Source organism: Camelus dromedarius, chromosome 15, assembly GCF_036321535.1.
Source record: "Camelus dromedarius isolate mCamDro1 chromosome 15, mCamDro1.pat, whole genome shotgun sequence".
Taxonomy (NCBI): domain Eukaryota; kingdom Metazoa; phylum Chordata; class Mammalia; order Artiodactyla; family Camelidae; genus Camelus; species Camelus dromedarius.
In genome coordinates this window covers 19931365-19952354 of record NC_087450.1, presented here as the reverse complement: position 1 = coordinate 19952354, position 20990 = coordinate 19931365, and the positions used below count along the sequence as shown (strand labels likewise).

At 34.7% G+C, this 20990-nt stretch overlaps 1 protein-coding gene across 2 annotated transcripts in view; it reads left to right on the top strand.

The window, feature by feature from the left end:
- The window catches only part of REL (REL proto-oncogene, NF-kB subunit), a 34532-nt gene extending 14760 nt beyond the window's left edge, over positions 1-19772 (top strand). For both annotated transcript variants that reach the window (XM_010989759.3, XM_064494465.1), the window contains 7 exons: positions 900-991; positions 8059-8199; positions 9308-9412; positions 9522-9734; positions 10311-10379; positions 10522-10593; positions 11642-19772. In XM_010989759.3, coding sequence (XP_010988061.2) covers positions 900-991; positions 8059-8199; positions 9308-9412; positions 9522-9734; positions 10311-10379; positions 10522-10593; positions 11642-12423 — 1474 coding nt within the window. In that variant the 3' untranslated portion in view covers positions 12424-19772. The remainder of the gene's footprint in view (positions 1-899; positions 992-8058; positions 8200-9307; positions 9413-9521; positions 9735-10310; positions 10380-10521; positions 10594-11641) is intronic.
- The last annotated feature ends 1218 nt before the right edge of the window (positions 19773-20990 follow it).

The following is a 20990-nucleotide window of genomic DNA, read 5'->3' as shown; positions in this document are numbered from 1 at the left end:
CATCATCTGTACTACACATATGCAAATTTGTAATATTTGTAGCTGTTAAGAAATTTTCCATAAATGACATTTTGAAACTTGTGTTAAATATTATTGTTACCATTAAACATCTTTCTAATGAAAATATATATATATATTTCAATGCTTTCTGGTGATGAATAATTACTATTACTTCATATGATATGGCATAAAACATATCCCACTGCTACTAACAGTGAAGTCATTTGAAGTTAAAAAAAAAAAAAAAAATCAGATGTCCACGGAGTGGAGAGGTTCAGATGCCGAGGGCTAGCAGGCACTGTAGCAAACTGGAGAGCCCTGCATAAATGGGGCCACAGGTGCTCAGCTCTAGTCAGGTGTTTCTGTGTCAGTCTACTGTTGTTAGACCTTAAAATGTTCTAGAGAAGCCAGAAATCTAGATGTTTATATGTAGTTATCTGATTTTTAAATGTTGGTTGTCTGTGCACATTTTTTTAAAATGTTAACCCTTTTATGAGCTCAGCAAAACCATACCTGTAGGTGTCAGCCTGTGGGCATCTTTTCCAACTGTTGCTTTACATTATCAAATATACAGATTTTACTGATTTGAGGTGAATTTTAGCTTTTTTGTGTCAGTTTCCTATTAATCTTTGTCTACTTCAGTATATTTGACAAAGACATATTAGTAAGATGTAATTGTAAAAGACTGTATGTAAAAGTGGTATATACTACTTTACCAGTTCTCTTAAAAAATATAACCCCACTTTTTTATCCTCACATTTTTATAATATGATGTAAATTGATGACTCATCAGTGTTGGATATATGCTTGATTTTTATAATATTCTTCAGTAAAATCTCATTTATATATGCTTGTGTTTAACCATAACATAGTTTGAAAGTTCTGTGTTTTCCTTCTAGTTTTCAAAATTTGGGTATCCGATGTGTAAAAAAAAAGGAAGTCAAAGAAGCTATTATTTCAAGAATAAGAGCAGGAATCAATCCTTTCAATGGTAAGTATATTTGATATAATTGTTTCTATTATTTGGATATTGTCTTACTTGTGATTTCTATTTGTATCTTGAACCTATGTTTTAAAAGTTGTCTTAAGTTCTGTGTTCACTTATATACTTGTTGTCTTCTACCTGTATCTGAGGAATCAAGTATATTTAAAATCTTTTAGTGTTGAAAATCAGTTCTTACAGAGACAAGGCTTTCTACTATCAGTAAAGAGTGTCATTGTTTTCTGTAAGAAAACCTCAAAAATATTCAGATTCTCTTTGAACGTGGCCTTCCTTTTGCCGCTCCAGCAGACGATACACACATACCCCTTACCGAATGTTGAATAGGCACTATGGATATAAGGTATTGGGGTGCGTTTAACTCAAGGGCATATTCAACGGTGAAACTTAAATTAATCCCAGTGTGGAAGTAGTATAGAAATAGTAGAAGCTATATAAAATATTTGCATAGTGCATTTGTGTTATGGCTAGATATTTACTGTCCAGTGGGTTTTGTCGGGGATGAAACCACCTGGTGTTAGCACCTGGAAGTTGTGCCACAGTTGCTACAGAATAGGCAAGGGGCCATATTGTTTGAATAGAAAAATGACTACCAGGCTGAATGCTGGCATCCTACACTATGGTAGTCTCTTTTGTAAAGTCATCTGCAACTACTTAAATATGCATACTTTGGGTATTGAACAGAGTATTCTGTGGTTTGGGTAGATTGTAATTTATCTAGTCATCTATTAATAAACATTTAAGTTATTCTTGTTTTACTAAAAAAGCTTTATTTTTTATAATTATTTTTATACTGTGAGCTCTTGTGTGATTATTTCCTTAATTTTTCTGTGCCTTCATTTCCTTATTTATAAAAGTGGAGATAATGATAGTACCTACCTCCTAAGTTGTTACAAGAATTAAAAGAAGTAACAACATGTAAAGCATTTATTGTGTACCAGGAGCTATTATAAGTGCCACATGAGTGTATGTTATTAATACCATGTCTTGTTCTGGGTTGGTAAAAACAAAAACAAACTAAAAAAACCCCCAAACTTCCATAGATGGCCTATGTGCCTTTTTCCTCCTACACCTTCCTTTTTAATGCCTTGTCCACTTTAATCAGGAGATGTGGATTTGGATTCCAGCTCTGCCACTTATATGTGCTACCTGACTTGGGAAAGTTATGTAACCAAAGCTTTGGTTTTCTGTTCTGTAAAGCAATGTTATAATGATTAAATAAAATAGTATACATAAAGTACTTAACATTTACTCCTTGACAAACAAAAAATAATAAACAGTAGATATTATTTATAATCTCCCTATTTTATAATACATTATTCCTGTTTCATACTACATCTAGATTTGATGACCTCTTTAAAAGTTGTTCTTTTACTTTAGCTATGAATCAGAATTTTAAATGAGGAGAGGAAGGTATAGGTCACGTGGTAGAGCTCATGCTTAGCATACATGAGGTCCTGGGTTCAATCCCCAGTACATCCTCTGAAAATAAAGAAATAAATAAACCTAAATACCTCCCCCCACCAATCAATCAATCAATCACTCTTTCAAAAAATATTTTTTAAAAAAAGAATTTTAAATGAGCATACTCTTGACCCAGAAATTTTCTACTTTTGAAAATTAATCCCAAGGAAATAATACCTGATGGAGCTAGGACTTAAAAGGTAGCCTGGCTTCCAGGCTCATGGTCCTATCTCTGCTGTGCTGCCCAGTTAAATATAGATTTGGGGAGAGAACGATCCTGCCAGTTGATTATTCACGGTATTTATGTTTTGTGTTTAGTTGTTTGTTTGTTTTTAACATTCATTCCTTCCCCTAGTCCTTTTGCTGTCTTCCTAATTTAGGAACTTATCTCATAATTTGAGTTGTGTTAACTCCCTCCCCACCATTAGAATAATCTTAGAACATATTATTGTGATTAAAAAGTTGCAGTAGCTCCTTCAATAGTTAAAAAAGTAAATGGCCCTGAATTGAAAGTCATATAGCTCCAACATACCTTTCCTACCGTCTCTTCCACTATTCCTCTTGAACCCTTTACTATTCCAGAAAAACTGCTTTGGCCACCTACCCTGACCATGTCGCAATCAGTCTTCTCCACTCTTCTCACTACCGTTGTAGGAATGTCAGCTTGCATCATTTTAGCCTGGACCATTGTTGATAGCCTCTAAACTTGTGTTCCTGCCTCTGTTCTTGATCATCCTCCTGGCAGTGTTTGTACTCTGCATCCAAACACATTCTTCTAAAATCAGTTTGAATCATTTCAGAACTCTCCTTATTATCCTTCAGTAGCTCCAAATAATCTTCAGCTGTGATTCTCAATTTGAGTGTGCATAGGAATCCCTTAATACTTGTTAAAAATGTAGATTCCAGGTCACATTTTCACTAATTTGATAGATTGGTGCAGGGCCTTGGACTCTGCATTTTAAGAAGCCTTTGTCTAGATCCATGTTTCTTGCCCGCAACTCACAGTAGGAAATAGATTTTATTTCTCTGCTCAGAACACACAGATGCGCACCGATACACATAGATAAAAAATATTCTTACTAGGTGCAATATACTCTCTATTCAATTCCTTTTCATTTGTTTGTTTTTTTTTTTAAGAAAATGCATGTCTAACCCAGTAAATTAATTTTATGATCAGTGGATCCCAAACTACAGTTCAAAAATCTCTGCCCTAGTTGATTCTAACGCAGGTGATCCATAGACCACACTTTGGGCAACTGATATACTTGATAGATTCAGTTTCTCAAGCATGGCATTCATAGTCCTTCATAATCTGATCCTTGTTTTCCATCCCAGCATCATCTCCAGCTTTCATCCTCTCTGTCAGCTCTCAGTCCCTCCTTCCCCAACACTGAGTGCAAGCATGCATGCTCTGTTTTTGCCATGTTAGAAGAGCCATATTTTTTATGTTATTATACTTGCAGTTCCCTTGTGTGAAATGCTTTAATCTACCTGGTGAATTCTTTCTGCTCATCCCTCAAATTGAAGGGTCACTTCTTTAACCTTTCTGTGACCTTCTCTGACAGCAACATATTTTATGTTTTCTCAAAGTGCTGTACATATTTCTAATACAGTTTGCTATACCTTATTTACATGTTTCTCCCTCACTAAATCGTGAGACTCTGAAAGGTGGGGACTGTCTTCTATATGCATCTCTGCCACCTAGTCCACTGTGTTAGCTCTCTTGAGCTAGTAGGTATTGTAATTGGTATAAAAAATTTAATCCCTACTTCCAAAGGAAATAAATTATACTGTTTTTTCAGATAAAAATGAAATTCTTACTACATATATGCTACTCTTAGGACTAAGGAGTAACATTTATTTCTAAAGATCAATTAGGGAGAATAGTTGTTACCGTGTATGTATCATTTTCATCAAGTGTAAAGGGAAATTTTAAACTAGTTTAAGAAAAAATTAAGAGAATTTGATTGGTCTCATGCTTTCTTTTGCTAGATTTTGCAACTGAGTACCATTTTTCACAGTGCAGAATAATATGAGGTATTTCGTATTATAGAATGATATGTATATATTAAAAAGCCTACAGCAAGCATTATGCTAAGTGTAGGAAACATTTAGAAGCATTCACTTTGAAGTTAGGAATGAGAAAAGGATGTGTATTCTTGCCACTTTTATTCAACATTGTAGTGGAGATTGTAGCTAGTGCACTGAGACCTGATTGAAAATGAGGAGATAAAACTGTAATTATTGGAAGCTGTATTTATAGTGAAAATTCAAAAGGATATACAAATTATTAAAATAAGTTTAAAAGTGTGAATGCATGTAACATACAAAATTAATGTACAAAAGCCAGTTGCTTTTTTATACATCAGCAAATAAAGGAAATATTGTCAAAATATAAAATACATAGCAACAGATGTAAGAAATGATGATTAAGATTTCTTTAGGGAAAATTATAAAATTTTATTATGTGCTAATAGAGAACACCTAAATAAATGGAGAGGTATATCATGTTCTCTAATATCAATATTATCCTTAAAGATGGGTTTTTCCCCCAAGCTGATACCCAGGTTCAGTGAAATTCCAGGCTCCCAACAAGATTATCATTAAGATATCATTAAGTATGATAAGATGTTTCTGAACAGGAAAAGGAGGATACTTTATAGAAGATGAGAAACTGACCTTATCAGATATTAGGGTTTCCTATGAAGAAGTACTAATTAAGAGGTTAATACCCCAAGTGTTGGGGTAACAATAGACAGATTGGCCAGTGGAGTAAAACTGAGAGCACAGAAACAGACTTGTGAAAATATGAGACTTTTGTATGTAACAGTGGTAGCATGTCAGTTCAAGAGAAAGGGAGGAAATACTTGGTAAGTGAAGCTGGAAAAAATGGTTATTTAAGTTGGTTTCCCTATTTCTTGCCATATTAAAAATAAAATCAGCTTTCAAATGAATCAGAGGCTTTAATGCAAATCAACACTTTAGAAAATTCTTCGTATAGAACACTGGTAAATAGATTTTAGTCCTTGGCATGTAGAAAGACAGGACACAAAATGTTTTCTATAAAACAGTTGATAAATTTGATGTTTTAAATTTCAGTTTACTGTATTTTTCAGTTCTAGAATTTTGTTTGGTTCCTTTTCTAATAGTTCCGAGTACTCTACTGAATTCTCAATATTGTTTTCATCTCCTTAAATATATTAAGTATAGGTATTTTAAATAATGTGTCTGAAAACTTCTTTATTTGGAACCTTTCTGGTCTGTTTCTGTAGTCTGTTATATTTCTTTTCTTTTAAAGAAATTGCTTTGTCTCCTCTATGCCTGCTTATTTAAAATAGAATACCAGTCATCCTATATGAAAAATTTTTAGTTCTAGGCTGTTACCTCCCTTCAGAAGACTTTCTTTTGGTCGGTGGCTGGTCTCACAGCAATCCCGCATCATCTAGTATCAGTGAATGATTTAGGTCGTCTGAAGCTGGGCTTTCATCACTGTGAGGTCTGCTATCTTTCCATCCAGTTCACCCTCACTCCTAGGGTACAGCTCCTCCAGAGCCCCAGTCAGAGCACCAGGCGTTTATCAGATCCTCCATCTTTAGCAGACCCTGAACTCCTTTATTTTTCACCTACAGTCTTTTGAGAGTTCATCTCAATTTCTCATCCTCTTAGCCACCTTTTACAAAATTGGCAGGCTGTATCTGGAAAAACAAGTTCTCTTATTCTGAACTCACCTCTCTGGGTTTCTGTGATATTGTGATTTATAATAAATACATCTTCATTCCCAGTCCTGGTTTATTACCCAGTTTATTTTTCTTTTATGTACTATTTTAAAAGATTTTAAATAAACTTTTCTTGAGGCCTCATTTATATACAGTAGGATCTACCCAGATATATATAACACCACCATACAAAGTAAGGAGTATTTCCACTACCACCACTAACTACTCCTCCAAAATTTCCTTGACCCACTCCCCAGTCAATTCCCTCTTCCTCCTCTGGCCCTAGTCAACTATTAATTTGCTTTCTGTTGCCATCAATTAATCTTTTCTAGAATTTCATATAAATGGAAGCATATGGTATATATTTTATATCCAGTTCCTTTTTATCACATCATGTTTTTGAAATACATCCGTGTTGGTGTATATATCCATAGTTTGGGTTTTTTGTTTTTGTTTTTTTTTTTTAATTCTCTGGCTGCCACAGTTTGTTTATCTATTCACATAGGTTTGTTTTTAAACTTGTCAGAGCACTTTATTAATTTATCTTTTTGTGTATTGATTACTCATCTTTGGAGTTGAGAAACATTAATGTCTTAAACTCTAAATTTACAATGCTATAAAAAAATGATTTTGAAGAGTTATACCTCATTGCCTACATAATTGTGCCAGTAGAGTATGCTGCTGTGGTACAGGTGTTTATTTCAAAACATTTGACCTTTTAGTTGCTTTTTGGTTTTGTAGTCTCTTTCAGATGCTAGGCTTAAGAATGCTGATAACGGAATAATTTTTAATGTTGTGATAGCTACTAAGACTGTGAGTGTATTTTAAATAAAATCAGTCAAAATTACTTTGTCATTTTCATTAGTTATTGCCTGTAAGACTAAGAACTTGGGTTTTAACTGTGTTCAAAATTTGTATTTCAAATTTTAATGCTTCTTGAAAAATAAAGGTTTTTAAATAATTTAATATGTGTATTTCACACTTTTAAAAAATATGGATATGCTAGTTGTGTGATTGCTACACTTTAGTATTTGTAAAGGCAGTAATGTTTTCCTCTGACACTGGATTTCTTTTAAAGAGCAGTTTAATAAACTGTCATTATATTATATTCTGTTATAAAGAATGTTTTTAAAATTTTTTTTCAGAACTATAAAATTTTCTTGCTATAGTTTTTTTTTTTTTAACAAACTTAGTTTGCACATAAAATTTCTTATGGAAACTACCTTGCCTCATCTAGTATCCTCTTGGTATTTAATCCCTAACATATTGATCTAAATTTTAGTAGATATTCCCTTGTATGTCATTTTTATGCAAAATATATGTAAAATTTTCTAATAGAGTTCACTGTTTAAGAGCATAGGCTCTGGATTCAGTTGCCTGAGTTTGAATTCCTACTCTACCACTTCTTAGCTGTGTAGCTTTGTACAAGTGATTGCATTTCTTTAAAATCAGTTCCTCATCTGTAAAATGAAGTCATTCTTATAAAGAATTTGGAGATAATTTACAGAGTCCTTAACACATGACTGGGCTAGATACATATATGTTGAATTAATGCATGAATTCCTATTCTCAGCTGTGTATAACCTGCAGCAATTTTTGTAAAAATTTGATTAATGTCAATCTGGGATTCTGCTCTAAATTTCAGATGACAGGGCTAGTTACTTCCTGACCATGGCCATACCTTAAGTATGTTGAATAGTGACTATATGATGAAGAGGATAAAAGGCAGTCTTGAGATTGTGCACCATTCTATTTTTGTTAGTGCAGATTTGGTTGCTACTCAAGGTTATTGGCTATATTGGGCAGGGAGGATGACTTAGCAACATTTTAGTTCTATGTGACTGTTATATATTCTTAAAAAAAAAATGTACTGTTCAGTCCCTGAACAACAGCTGCTTGATATTGAAGATTGCGACCTCAATGTGGTGAGATTATGTTTTCAAGTTTTCCTCCCTGATGAACATGGTAATTTGACAACTGCTCTACCTCCTCTGGTCTCTAACCCAATTTATGACAACCGTAAGTAATTTATTTTCTTGTATTTGTAGACTTGACTTTTTAAAAGTGACTTTTTAAATATTTTGGTTATTAAAAGAATTTCTTCATTATAGGAAAAATTCAAACATTACTGAAGTAGATAACAAGGAGAGCAAATCTCCTATAATCTCATCCTCCAAAGATATTTCACCAGTTTCTTCTACACACATGCACACAGATACCACATCATCATCATTATCATTCACATAATATATTTTTGGCAAGTTTTTAAAAAAATCACTGATTGTTTTAAAACTTCTTTTCCCTTTTAGCATTGTATCTTGAACCTTTTTCCCTTTCAGGCAGCTTATTCTTTTCAGTAGCTGCATATGTCTTTACATGGCTGTATCATACTTTTATTAAATCATTACCCTATTACAAGATTTTTGGTTTGTTTCCTTCTCAATTTTTTTCTTTTTGCTTCAACAGATTTATACTGCAATAAATATCCTATATGTGCATATCTTGTGCCAATGTCATAAATTTGCAGAAGTAGAAATGTTAGCAAATGCTAGATCAAAGGATATGGATATTTATAGTTTTGAAAGATTATGAAATTGCCCTCAATTATTTGTGTGTGTATATATTCCTATATAAGCGCCCACCAGTGGTGTATGATCATACCTGTTGTGCATGTAGAAGGACAGAACACAAGGCTATAAAGGTAGATCAGTAGCCTTATCATGGAGGGCTTTGAATGCCAGGGAGTCACTGGAGTAATATCAACCAGATAAGAGGAAGCATGAAGATTGCATTGCCATATGGTGGTGGTGATTTTTTAAAGATTAATCTGATGACAGTGTGTAGGACAGATAGGAAGAATCAGAATTCAGAAGCAAAAACATTTAATTAGAGGACATGTCATTGCCTAGAAATGAAGTCATAAGGCTCTAAACCAGGTTGAGCAATGCTCTTAAGAAAGGAAAGGGACAGATGTGGATAATTTAAGTATCTAATGTCCTTAATTTATTTATACACTGAAGTTTTTAATCTATGCTGTTAATTGTTTTCCTAAAATTCTACCCATCAAAAAGGAATAAAACATATTACTAAGGTAGCAACTCATTAAAAAAAAATCCTTTATGCTTAGGTGCTCCTAATACTGCAGAATTAAGGATTTGTCGTGTGAACAAGAACTGTGGAAGTGTCAGAGGAGGAGATGAAATATTTCTACTCTGTGATAAAGTTCAGAAAGGTATATTTTTTGTTTTTTTTTTTTGTTTCATTGAATTCAGAATATATTTTAGATCAATAGATGTATTTTACTTTGTTTTCCCATTATTGTTTGCTTTCGTATACACTAGATGACATAGAAGTTCGGTTTGTGTTGAACGATTGGGAAGCAAAAGGTATCTTTTCACAAGCTGATGTACACCGTCAAGTAGCCATTGTTTTCAAGACTCCACCATATTGCAAAGCAATAACGGAACCTGTAACAGTAAAAATGCAGTTGCGGAGACCTTCTGACCAGGAAGTCAGTGAATCTATGGATTTTAGATATCTGCCGGATGAAAAAGGTATGACTTTTTCGTGGTAATGTATTATGTATTTCTTAAAGTTAGTCGTGCTAGCTAATAACATTTTCTTGTAAGATACATTTGCATTACAGTTATGTTTATTCATAATTTGCATTTCTTTTCCTGAAAGTTTTTGGTCGATTTTATACTGACTGACCTTTGTGCTCTTTGCATCTCTTTATTAGGAAAGAAATCTGGAATAATTTCAAAGTATCCAAACTGTTTATCAAAATTTGTTTTATATTTGAGATTCATTTTGGTCCTTATTGTACCCTTTTGATAGACAGCAAGCTTGCCATTCAGAAAGCGGTCTCCATTTTGGCCCTTTTTGCATTAATTGACATTGGTGACTTGTAGGTACTATAAGAAAATGAGTATTATAAACTCTTTTTTACTAAGAGAAAAATATCCTTCATTATTGACTTGGAACACACTTTTCAACACTTATAAATCCATATTATGTACATTTATTTAAAGCATTTTCTATATAGGAATAAAACATCTATATATTTATTAGAGGAGAGGAAGTGTAATCCTGCGGTGATTCACATGGTTTCTCGGTTTCTTTCTAACCAGATACATATGGCAATAAAGCAAAGAAGCAAAAAACAAGTCTACTCTTCCAGAAACTGTGGCAGGATTGTGGTAAGAATATTTAGGATGGATTTATGATTTAAATAAATTTGGGGTTTTTGTTTTTGTTTATTGGTTTTATTCAGTTTTTCAAATTTTAACTGAGACAGTTGTTTTTCAAATTACATTTAATAATGGAAAAAATTTATCACAGGAGTTACTTTTCCTGAAAGACCTAGACCTAGCCCCCTAGGATCAACTGGAGAAGGAAGATTCATCAAAAAAGGTATTTTATCCCCTATAGAGCATTCCTTGTGATTAGAGAGACCAGTGCTTTGCACATTCTTAGGAGTGAAAACTGCGTCTCTGATATATCCCACTCCTACATCTTTTTTCATGCTCTGAATATTGGATGAATTGATCTCAGCTTCTGAATGTCCTGTTTGGCAACTATGTATATTTTGGGGGTTTATTGTTTGAGAAATTGCATTTTGTTTATATGCTGGTAATTTTCCTAATTACAGTGTGTCATGAAGAAATGGCTTGTTGCTTATCTTTATTTGTGAAGTTTTACTGGCACACAGCTCATTCGAATGCACTTTGTTTATGGCTGCTTTTTTTTGTATTATAGCAGCAGTTCTAACAGAGACTATGTGGCCTACAAAGCCTAAAACATTTACTGTCTGACCCTTTATAGGAAAAAAGTTGCCAATTTCTGGTTTAGACCATTCAAGCAGGGTTAATTAGAAGTCCTTTTTTCTTTTTACATTCTTAAGTCAGTGCTTTATCCTGGTTTAATATGTACAGCAGTCATAAAACATGTCAGTAAATACAGAATCCTTTATTTTTTTCTAACTGGGAATTTTGTAGTACCTTTAAGTTATATCTTAATATAGCTTAGAAAGTTTATGTGGATTTTTCAGTTATCCCTACTCTTTCTTCCAACCCTTCATTTTCTCCTAAAAGTGGAGAATATAAAATGATTTTGACTGTTTAGAGACCTAGTTACTGAAATTCTGGTATTTGTCACCATTCAAAAACACCTTTATAAGGCCTTAGAAGCTAGATTTTCGCATTTAACTGAAATGAAATTATCTATGCCAAAATAACTTACCAAATTACTTTATAGATGTTTGTAAAAACAGTAAGTATTAAATAATTCAGTTTTGGACTCATAATAATTTTAGTGCTATTTAACATTTTTATTTGAAATGTTACATCAGTTTCCTTGAAAAATTTTTATTTAGTGTATTCATGTAATTTTAACTTAGAAATAATGCTTTTTATAATTTTGCTTATTTCAGTTTTGTAAAAATACATTTCCTCCCCCACAGAATCAAACTTGTTTTCTCATGGTGCAGTTCTGACAGAAACATCCAGGCCAGTTTCCAGTCAAGCAGAATCCTACTATTCCTCATCTGTGTCCGTCTCAAGTGCATTGTCACATCATGCTTCACCCATACCCCCAGTGGTACCTCAGCCTTCTTCAAGCTGGTCATCAGTGGCCCACTCCACCTCACGCTCAGTGAATACGAATTCACTGAGCAGTTTTTCAACAGGGACACTTTCCTCTAATTCACAAGTTATCTCACCATTCCTGGATATGTCTGTGAGTGATTTGAATGCTTCTAGTACCTGCATTTATAACAATACTAATGACATAGGCAGAATGGAAGCATCATCCGTGTCACCAGCTGACTTATATGGTATTTCTGATGCCAGCATGCTGCCTAATTGCCCTGTGAATATGATACCGCCCAGTAATGACAGCATGAGGGAGACTGATAATCCGAGACTTGTGAGCATGAATCTTGAAAACCCTTCCTGTAATTCATTTTTAGACCCAAGAGACTTGAGACAGCTCCATCAGATGTCCTCTTCCAGTATGTCAGCAGTCGCCAGTTCCAGTACTACTGCTTTTGTCGCACAATCAGAGGCATTTGAGGGATCTGACTTTACTTGTGCAGATAACAGTATGATAAATGAGTCAGGACCATCAAACGGTACTAATCCAAACAGTCATAGTTTTGTTCAAAATAGTCAGTATTCAGGTATTGGTACTATGCAGAATGAGCAACTGAGTGACTCATTTGCACTTGGATTTTTTCCAAGGTAACTTGTAATGTTTAAATGGTGAACAAGAATTAAGTCTAAGGTTTGCAACCATTTTGATATTCCGTATATAGATTCTGTGTTCTATATTTCTCTGAAACTATAACACAAGGATCAACTGTAATTATAACTTTAGATATGTAGGGGATTCCTCTAAGTCTTGGCTTGGGAGCTTCTCATTTTGCTGGCAGAATTTGTTGGGATGTAATGAAAGATGAATGCTCAGTGCTTAAAGCTGCAGCTGAAAGAGGGATGAACTCATTCCCCAACTTCACGAAGAGCTAGAAAAAGTCCGGCACTTACAGATGACTTATGCTTTAAAAGTAGATAATCCACACAGACTGAACTTCTAGGCTATGATGCATTGTGAAATCCTACATGCAAAGAATGTTTATTTAAACTAGTACATATTTCAGCCCAGGTTAAATTATGTGACCATAGAAAGTGTATGATGAATCTGTGACATGTTAAATATTGAATAAAATCAGTTTCTCCATTAAAAAAAAAAAACAATTTTGAGTATGTAGAATACAAAGTTGGAAACTGTCATAAAAGGAAAATTCTCAAATAGTCATTTAAAAGGGCTTTAGTATCGGGGAGGGTATAGCTCACTGGTAGAGTGCATGCTTAGCATGCACGAGGTCCTGAGTTCAATCCCCAGTACCTCCATTAAAATAAATAGATAAATAAATAAACCTAACCCCCCCAAAAAAACAACCCCTAAAAATAAATAAATAAATAAAAGTTTTACTGTTTCTTCTTTTGAAACACGTGACCTGATACTGTGTGTGGTGGGAATTCTGTCTTGAGAGTCCTGCCGCATTTTCCCAGGACAGACTTAGGAGAACATTAAAGCAAGGCTCCAGGTTCTCCAGATACACTTTTAAGAAAAATTTTTTTTAATTCTTTTTTATTGAAGTGTAGTCGATTCACAATGTTAGTTTGAGGTGCAGCAAAACAATTCAGTTGTACATATACATAGATATATTTTTTTCAGATTATTTTCCATTACACCTTATTACAAGAAATTGAATATAATTCCCTATGCTATACAGTAGGTCCTTGTTGTTTATCTACTTTATATATATAGTAATGTGTACCAGATACACTTTTTTATACTTCTTTTATAATGTATTCTTAATTAAATGAATTAACTGATATTTGCTTCTAAGCAAATTTAAGGTAAAACCTGTAATGGCTATGCCATTGGAAAAATTAATTTCTTCTTATTTTTGAGGCCCCTGGGCCAAGGTGACCCCTAAGGGGTTTTCTGAGGCTTCTTGGAGTTTCTTAGATTTATATGTAAATCAAAATTTCTTTTAAATGCTAAGCTGGGCAGAAGGCAGTTGAAGTAAGCTTTCAAGGTGATGGAAGGTTCTCTACATTTTGGACTATTTAAATCCATACCTTTTAAAATTCCTTATGATTTTAGCTCTACACTCATGTTTTTAAGGGGAAGAAGTTTTCTCTCTTACGTGTCCACACTCACTGTGATCTCATCCAATTTCATGCTGTCAACTCCCACATTTTACCCCTAGCTTAGACCCATCCCCTGAACTCCAGAGTTGGGGCATATGCCTGTGTGTAAAACTGCCTATTTGATATCTCCATGTGGAAATCTAATTAAAGCTCCACTCAACATATCCAGAGCCGAGTTCTTGATCTTCCCTCCCAAACTTGCTTATTCTTCAGTCTTCCTCAGCTGATTAAATGGCAATGCCATGTTTCTAGTTGCTCCGGCCCAAAACAATGGAGTCATCTTTGATTCTTCTATCTTGCATATCCAGTCCATCAGGAAATCCACTTGGCCCTACCTTCAAAATGTGTCCAAAGCCGACCACCTCTTTTGATCTCTACTGTTAACATCCTGTTCCAGGCCACCATCATCTCTTGCCTAGATTGACGCTATAGTTTTCAAAACTCTCTTTACATCCTTGCAGTCCTACAATCTGTTCTGCCTGAAGTAGCCAGAGTGATTTTTTTAAAACAAGTCAGAATCATAGTCATCCGCTCAAAACCATCCAGTGGCTCTCTAAGACCAAAATCCTTAAAATTAGCAGGCCCGCACTCCCTCTCCTGCCCTCCTCCACTACCGTTTCTCCCATCTCATTCAGCTCTGGGCACTCTCTGGTCTGTGTTCATCCACAAAAGCACTGTGGACACTCCTGCCTTAGACCCTTTGTACTTGGTGTTCCCTCTGCCTTAAATGTCTACCCTCAGATACATGCATAGCTCACTCCCTAGTCCTTCAGTCTCACTCAGCTGTCGTTTGATCAAGGCCTTTCTTGACTATGTATACATTGGCATTCCATGCCCCCCCTCCTTTAAATTTGTCCACAGCACTTACCAAGATCTGACTCTATTAAGCATTTGTTTCTATTTGTTTTCCTATATTGGAATATAAGCTCCGTGAGGGCAAAATTTTGTGTTTTGCTTGTTGAATCCTACATTTGTAGAACAGTGTCTGCCTCATATTAAGCACTCAGTAAATATTTATTGAATGTTCAAAGAACTACTAATAGAACCTTAGTTTTTGAAAGAGAGAATAGCTTTATTAGAATGTTTATGATTTTTATAGTTGTGTTTAATGTGACATTGGGTTTATTGTATCAGAATCATGTACATTCAGGTAGAGGATTAATAATGAAGACCCAAATTGTTTGAAAGCAGAGTAATTCCAGTGGCAAAATGATTGTAGCATTTGGGCAATAATCTTAACTGTGATGGAATTATCATGACGCTAAGTAACTTATTAAAGACTTAGTTTATTTTACAACTAGAACCGACTATAAATGTTGAGTATATTCTTAGCTAGAAAAAATTTCACTTATATAGTATCCAACCAAACCATAAATTTACTGGGGCAAATAAAACTAGCCAGTTTGGTCAAAATGGGCAATATATGCATGCCATTAAAATTCTGAGTTGAATGAAACTGGGAAATGAGAAGGAGAGCAAGACAAGACTTGGGATCAGGACAGTTTGAGAAGCAAAAGATGATTAAAGGACCTAAGTATCATTAATATTTCTCAGAAATTATGATTTCAAAATGAAACATTTCTGTTAAATAACTTTAAAAATCATAAGCATACAACATACTTTAGTAAAACTTACCAGGAATGAAGAAACCTGAAGGCATAGTTTCTTGTTCAAAATATGAACCCAGAATAGCTCCAGATAGTGGCTTATAGATGGAGAACCTTTTTTAAAATACAAAATCCTATGATTTTGTATTAATTAGCACTTACCAGCTTTAACACTGATCGTTAGGATATCTAAATGAATGGATTTTTTAAATTAAACAATTGACTTATTTTGTAGGGTGTAAGCTGAATTAAGTTCCTGTTACCTTTGTGTTCAGAGTATATCAAATGGATTTTTCATTTTTCAGGTGCTATTTATGGATCATAGATTTTATAATTTTAAAAATCGGCAACTTGCTTCTTCTTTTTCTTTAAATGTATTTACACTTTCAGCTGCTCTTACAATACCACTTTCAGCTTTGAGGAAAAGATGACCTCTACTTTTAAGCTCTGCTTGTGCGCTGGGTCCCTCCTCCTTTCTCCCCATCTTGTTTCTGTACCCTCCTGTCACCGTTTAGTGCTTTTCTGTGTATACACATGGTAGACGTTTTCTCCAGCCTAAAAAAGGTGAACACCTTTCCTACCATCCTCATGCTGCTTCCTGTCACATTCAGACGCATGAAATGCTTTCAGCCTCCATTTCCTCACTTCTCATTCTTTAGCCCATCAGTCGTTCACTTTTATCTCCTACCATTTTCATATAATATTCTGGGAAGAGTGACCAGAGACACCTCTCTTGTCAAATCTAGTGTCTTTTTTTTTTATCAGTCCTCACCCTGCTTGACCTACCCATCCTCTTGACATCCTTGGATGCTCCTCCAAGGTTTCTGTGGTAGACAGGATTCCCGTCTGAGGTTGATTTTCTTTCCAGAGTCTCAGCCCCCATCCTCAGTTGGTGCTGTTTCCCCCCGGGTGACCTCGTCAGTGCTCAGAATGCTTCACCTTTCTCTCACGGTACCTGAATGCCTTTACAAACTGGCTGCTCCTGTTGCAAGTCTCCACTATCATTAATGGCATTACTATTTACCCTGCCGTCCAAGCAAGATATTTAATAGGAATCTCAAAATCATACTTTATTTTTTTTCTCCTTCACACTCCCTCAAGAGTTACCAAGTCCTTTTGGGTCTGCCTCCTAAAAATCTCTTGCATTTGTCCTTCCTTCATTCTTGCTGCTTTCTTAGTGTAGACCTTCATTTTTTCCCCAACAAGAATCTTTTCTCTATTGCTCCAGTTAAAAATACCCCATTCCTCGCTATACCATACCATATAGATAGTACCCCCTGAAAAAACTTTCAGGCCACTAGGCCTCCATGCCTTTAACATATTATCCACTCTGCCTCTGCTCTTTACAGCCACAACAGATGGTCTTTAAGACGAGGCTTCTCCTCTGAAGTTTGGTCATTCCTCCCTATCTGAGTACAGCTTTGTTCATGCCCCTATTGCAGAACTCCTCACTGAATAATACAGTTATTTAAAGTCTGTCTTATTCACCTTTGGGACTCCATCACTTAGCACAATCCCTGTCATAGTTGGTGCTGAGTAAATAGCAGTATTATTAGAGAGGGAAGGGTGAAATTGACATAGGAGTCATTATAGAAAATGTGGACAAGGGTATGGTTTTCAAAGGGAAAAGCAGTGATGCCGGGATTACCAGACTCGTGAAATACTTTTCTCTCTCTCTCCTGTAGTGTCAGCTGTATTTGGTAGAAATTTTATAGTTACTAAGACTGTTTCGTATCTCGGACCTTGCTGCTTCTCTCTCTGTTGTATCTGTCAGGTTTAATCTTAATTCTCCCTTGGTGTATTTTCTTAGCACCTTACCCTGGCACTGAAACTCCAGTATTTATGTAATCAGTCACCTATCACATTTTTGAATATCTAATGTGCAAAGCCACCATATCAGATGCTAGAAATGACACAGGTGAATGAGACCAGTCTTACTCTCAAAGATATCAGTCTTTTTCTTTTGAGGGATAACCTATACAGTAAAGTGGACTAATTTTAAGTGTACAGCTTGATGAATTTTTACATATGTAAATAATCATATCTGGCTCCCCAGAAGTTTCCTTCATATCCCTCCCCAATCTACTTTCTCCTCAAAATCACTATTCTGATTTCTGTCACCAGAACCCACTGTCTTAATGGCATTTTACATTGGTAACTGGGATTCCCTACTCAAAACCTTAGTGAACAAAAACAGCTGGGTTGTCAATTTCTAACTTAATACTTCAGAAAAACTAATTATACCTAGCCCATGTTAGGAGAGACTTGGAATTGATGATCCAGGCTGCCTAATAGCACCAAATAATTTGTTGTATTATATCATAAATTGATTTATTGAGGGATGAAAAATAACTTTGTGATGTTAAATAACATAAAGAAATGGAAAGAATAAGTAATTTTTAATCAAAACATCTGGATTTGCATCTTCAGCTCTGCCACTTAGAAGTTATGTAATATTTAGCACTTTACTGTGGGCCTCTCCCAAATATAAAATGCATATAATTCCCAGCCTACTTACCTCACAAAGTGTATTGTATTAAATAAAATAATGCATAAGAAGCAATGCTGTAAAATATACAGTGCTAATCAAACATTGTTAATAAACCGACATCTGCATAGATCCTGTAGCCTTGATTAATCTCTAATCCAAACATTTCTTCCAGTTAGCAGAGTGACAGAAATCACTATGGATTCGACTCTTTAGTAACAAACCCGAGATGAGTTTCTCTTTAGAGTGGCTAGCTGGAAGGCCTTCATTTGGCCTTATTCTTTCCAGACCATTTCCTATTATATAGTGAAGATAAAGTCAGTAACTTCCAATTCTGAAATTCTATGATTCTTAATTTCTTTACCAAAGTTGACTATGAATTGGGAGTAATACGACTATCTTACTAAAAAGGAGGCTCATCATAGCTAATGAAGTGGCTACTGAAAGATTTATGATGTGTTTTGTTTCTGGAGATTGAGTATGAGAGGGACAAAATTAAGGTGCTTTTTGCATCACATATAATAGAAAATTTCATGCTGTTTAACATTAAAGCCTAGGAGTGGGTAGTGAATCAGAGAGAAATGTATGGGTTGTCTGTATCCATTTTATGCCTTTGTTTGCCTACGATCTAGTCAAATTAATATTTTAACTAATATATCTTAGCAGAGTTTAAAGTACAGACTTAACATCAGTGGCTAAGATCAAATCTCAAGCGTAATCATGTCTGTAATATTTTTTCATGCATTCAAAAATATAGACCAGAAAATCCCCCAAAACTAAAAAGCCCCAAACCAAAGACCATCATGTCCCCACTACCCTCACTAATAAAACAGATACAATTTTTAAGCAATATTTCTTCTAAATGATTTTTTCTATTCTAAATGTCCATGGCTTTAGGAAAAAATACCACCTGCTAGTAATTATTTAAAAGGAGTAGAATTTATCATACCCTAATATTCTTATCTCTTACTTCTACAACTTCAGTTTACTATTGGACTTTTAAAAAAGTTTAAAGAATTACCAAAAATTCATCAAACCCCTATGTGTGAAGAGTAATATACAGTAATTAGTACAAAATGTTGGTATTTTAGTATATCAAGTTTTCAGGAATATTAGCAGATAAATAAAATATAAATTTTTGTTAGAAGTATCAAACATTCATCTTGCCTATTTTTCTTCTTAAATTTTAATCAACAACATTACAGCTTTGCATAAAATGTAATAAAAAATAGATAAGTTGGAGTATTTAGGGGTCTCCTTGTGGAATTCAGTTTCAGAAGACTTTGTTGGTAACACACCTGATTTTATTGGATAATTAGCTGAAAATGGTGGTCACTGGTGCACAGTTCAGGTAGCTTTGAGTTGGAAAGGAAAACAAAGTATTTGGGTATTGGGCATTCTTAAACGCATGGTTCAGATCAGATGAACCCTTTTCAAGATGACTTCCATTTTAAAAGAATGTACTTAACAATACTATTGACTATGATGAATCCAGATCCCTGCAGAATGGCACTATTCCAGTTTTTTAAACTGTTCTGAGTGTTTTTATATAGTTATTAATGACTGTAATGAATCTGAAAAAAACTGATTTTTAAAAGTTCTCAGGTACTGTTTAATTATTTAAGCTTAAGTGTGATATCAAGATGTAATCATTTTTAAAATGTCAAAATACCTTCTATTGTACAGAATATTTTATTACCTTTGTATGTAATACCTTGTATACAGTGATTTTTTTCCTTGGAAATATAATAAATGGAAAAAATTCTAAAACCCTTACAATTTGTTCCTATTTGACTTTAAAACTATCAATGAGATTTTCTTTATATTTATAGCATCCTCCTTACAGAGAAAGGTAGTTTTGGTTGCTTAGAAACATTAGACATCTTATGGACTGCTACAGCTGAATATACTTGCATATGTAACTACTGAAATGCCTTTGTAAAAGATTTTTATTTTCTGCCTTCCTGACTTATTTCCTGCCTGTCTCTCTCCCTTGCTGAACAATTCAAGACAAAAATCATTTGCTTATTCTGAGCTACGTACAGGTAGGTATTGCCACAGGGGGCAAAGGTGGTGGCCCAGTGTGGAGCCTGAGAACATCTGAGAGTAGAAGGGAGGAGAGTCTCAGTGATCTGGAGCAAGAATGCAGTAATAGGAGACTGGTTACTTATAAGGGGGACTGAATCTATTAAGTAAATATATTAAGGCTAATAGGAGCCAAATTTCTCACTATCAGAGAAAGAAGTTACAAATATGCAAAGGGAGAGAACTAGAATAAGGCTGGAGTTGGAAGTACTGGTATAAACTCATATTTTTCAGAATAGGTAGATAAATGCATAGTGTGCGCACCATGAGAGGTCTTGGGAGCAGCAATGCCACAATAGCGATGAGCACACCTAGTGCCCAGATCTTTTTTGTAACTGTCATTTTCCATGAAAAGGAACCAGTTCCTCTTAGAGAAATAGCCCATTCCAAGGCTGGTGCAGATGAAATACAAGATGTGCCTGGAATGTCTTTGTGTTAGAAAGAACAAACATGCTCCAAGAATAAAGACAAGTTAAAAGGACATGGGGGCCAACTTGAAGGGCACCCACTGGCCAAGTCAACACTTAGAAATCAAAATAAATGTTGGTAGCAAATTATAAACCATCAAATAAAATAGGAAGCCATGAATCCACAAGAAGGGAAAGCTCTACCTTTCAGTGTAATGCCAACCAGTAAGTGTAAAAGGAACGGTGGAATTAGAAAATCATTTGATAATCATTGTAGTAATTAATTCAGATGAAAATCTAGTGAATGCTAAAACTAGTGAATGAAAGTTTTATGGTGTCCCTGCAAGACACTTATTAAAGGAGAAGAGTAACTATAAAAGTGGAGAAGCTTGGCCCACATCACGTCTTCATTTACTGATCAAAGCACAATCATCAGTAACTGCAATAATCAAAACTGTGTAACATCTGAGAAAATGCAAGAAGATAGTCTCTTCTGTGGTATTCT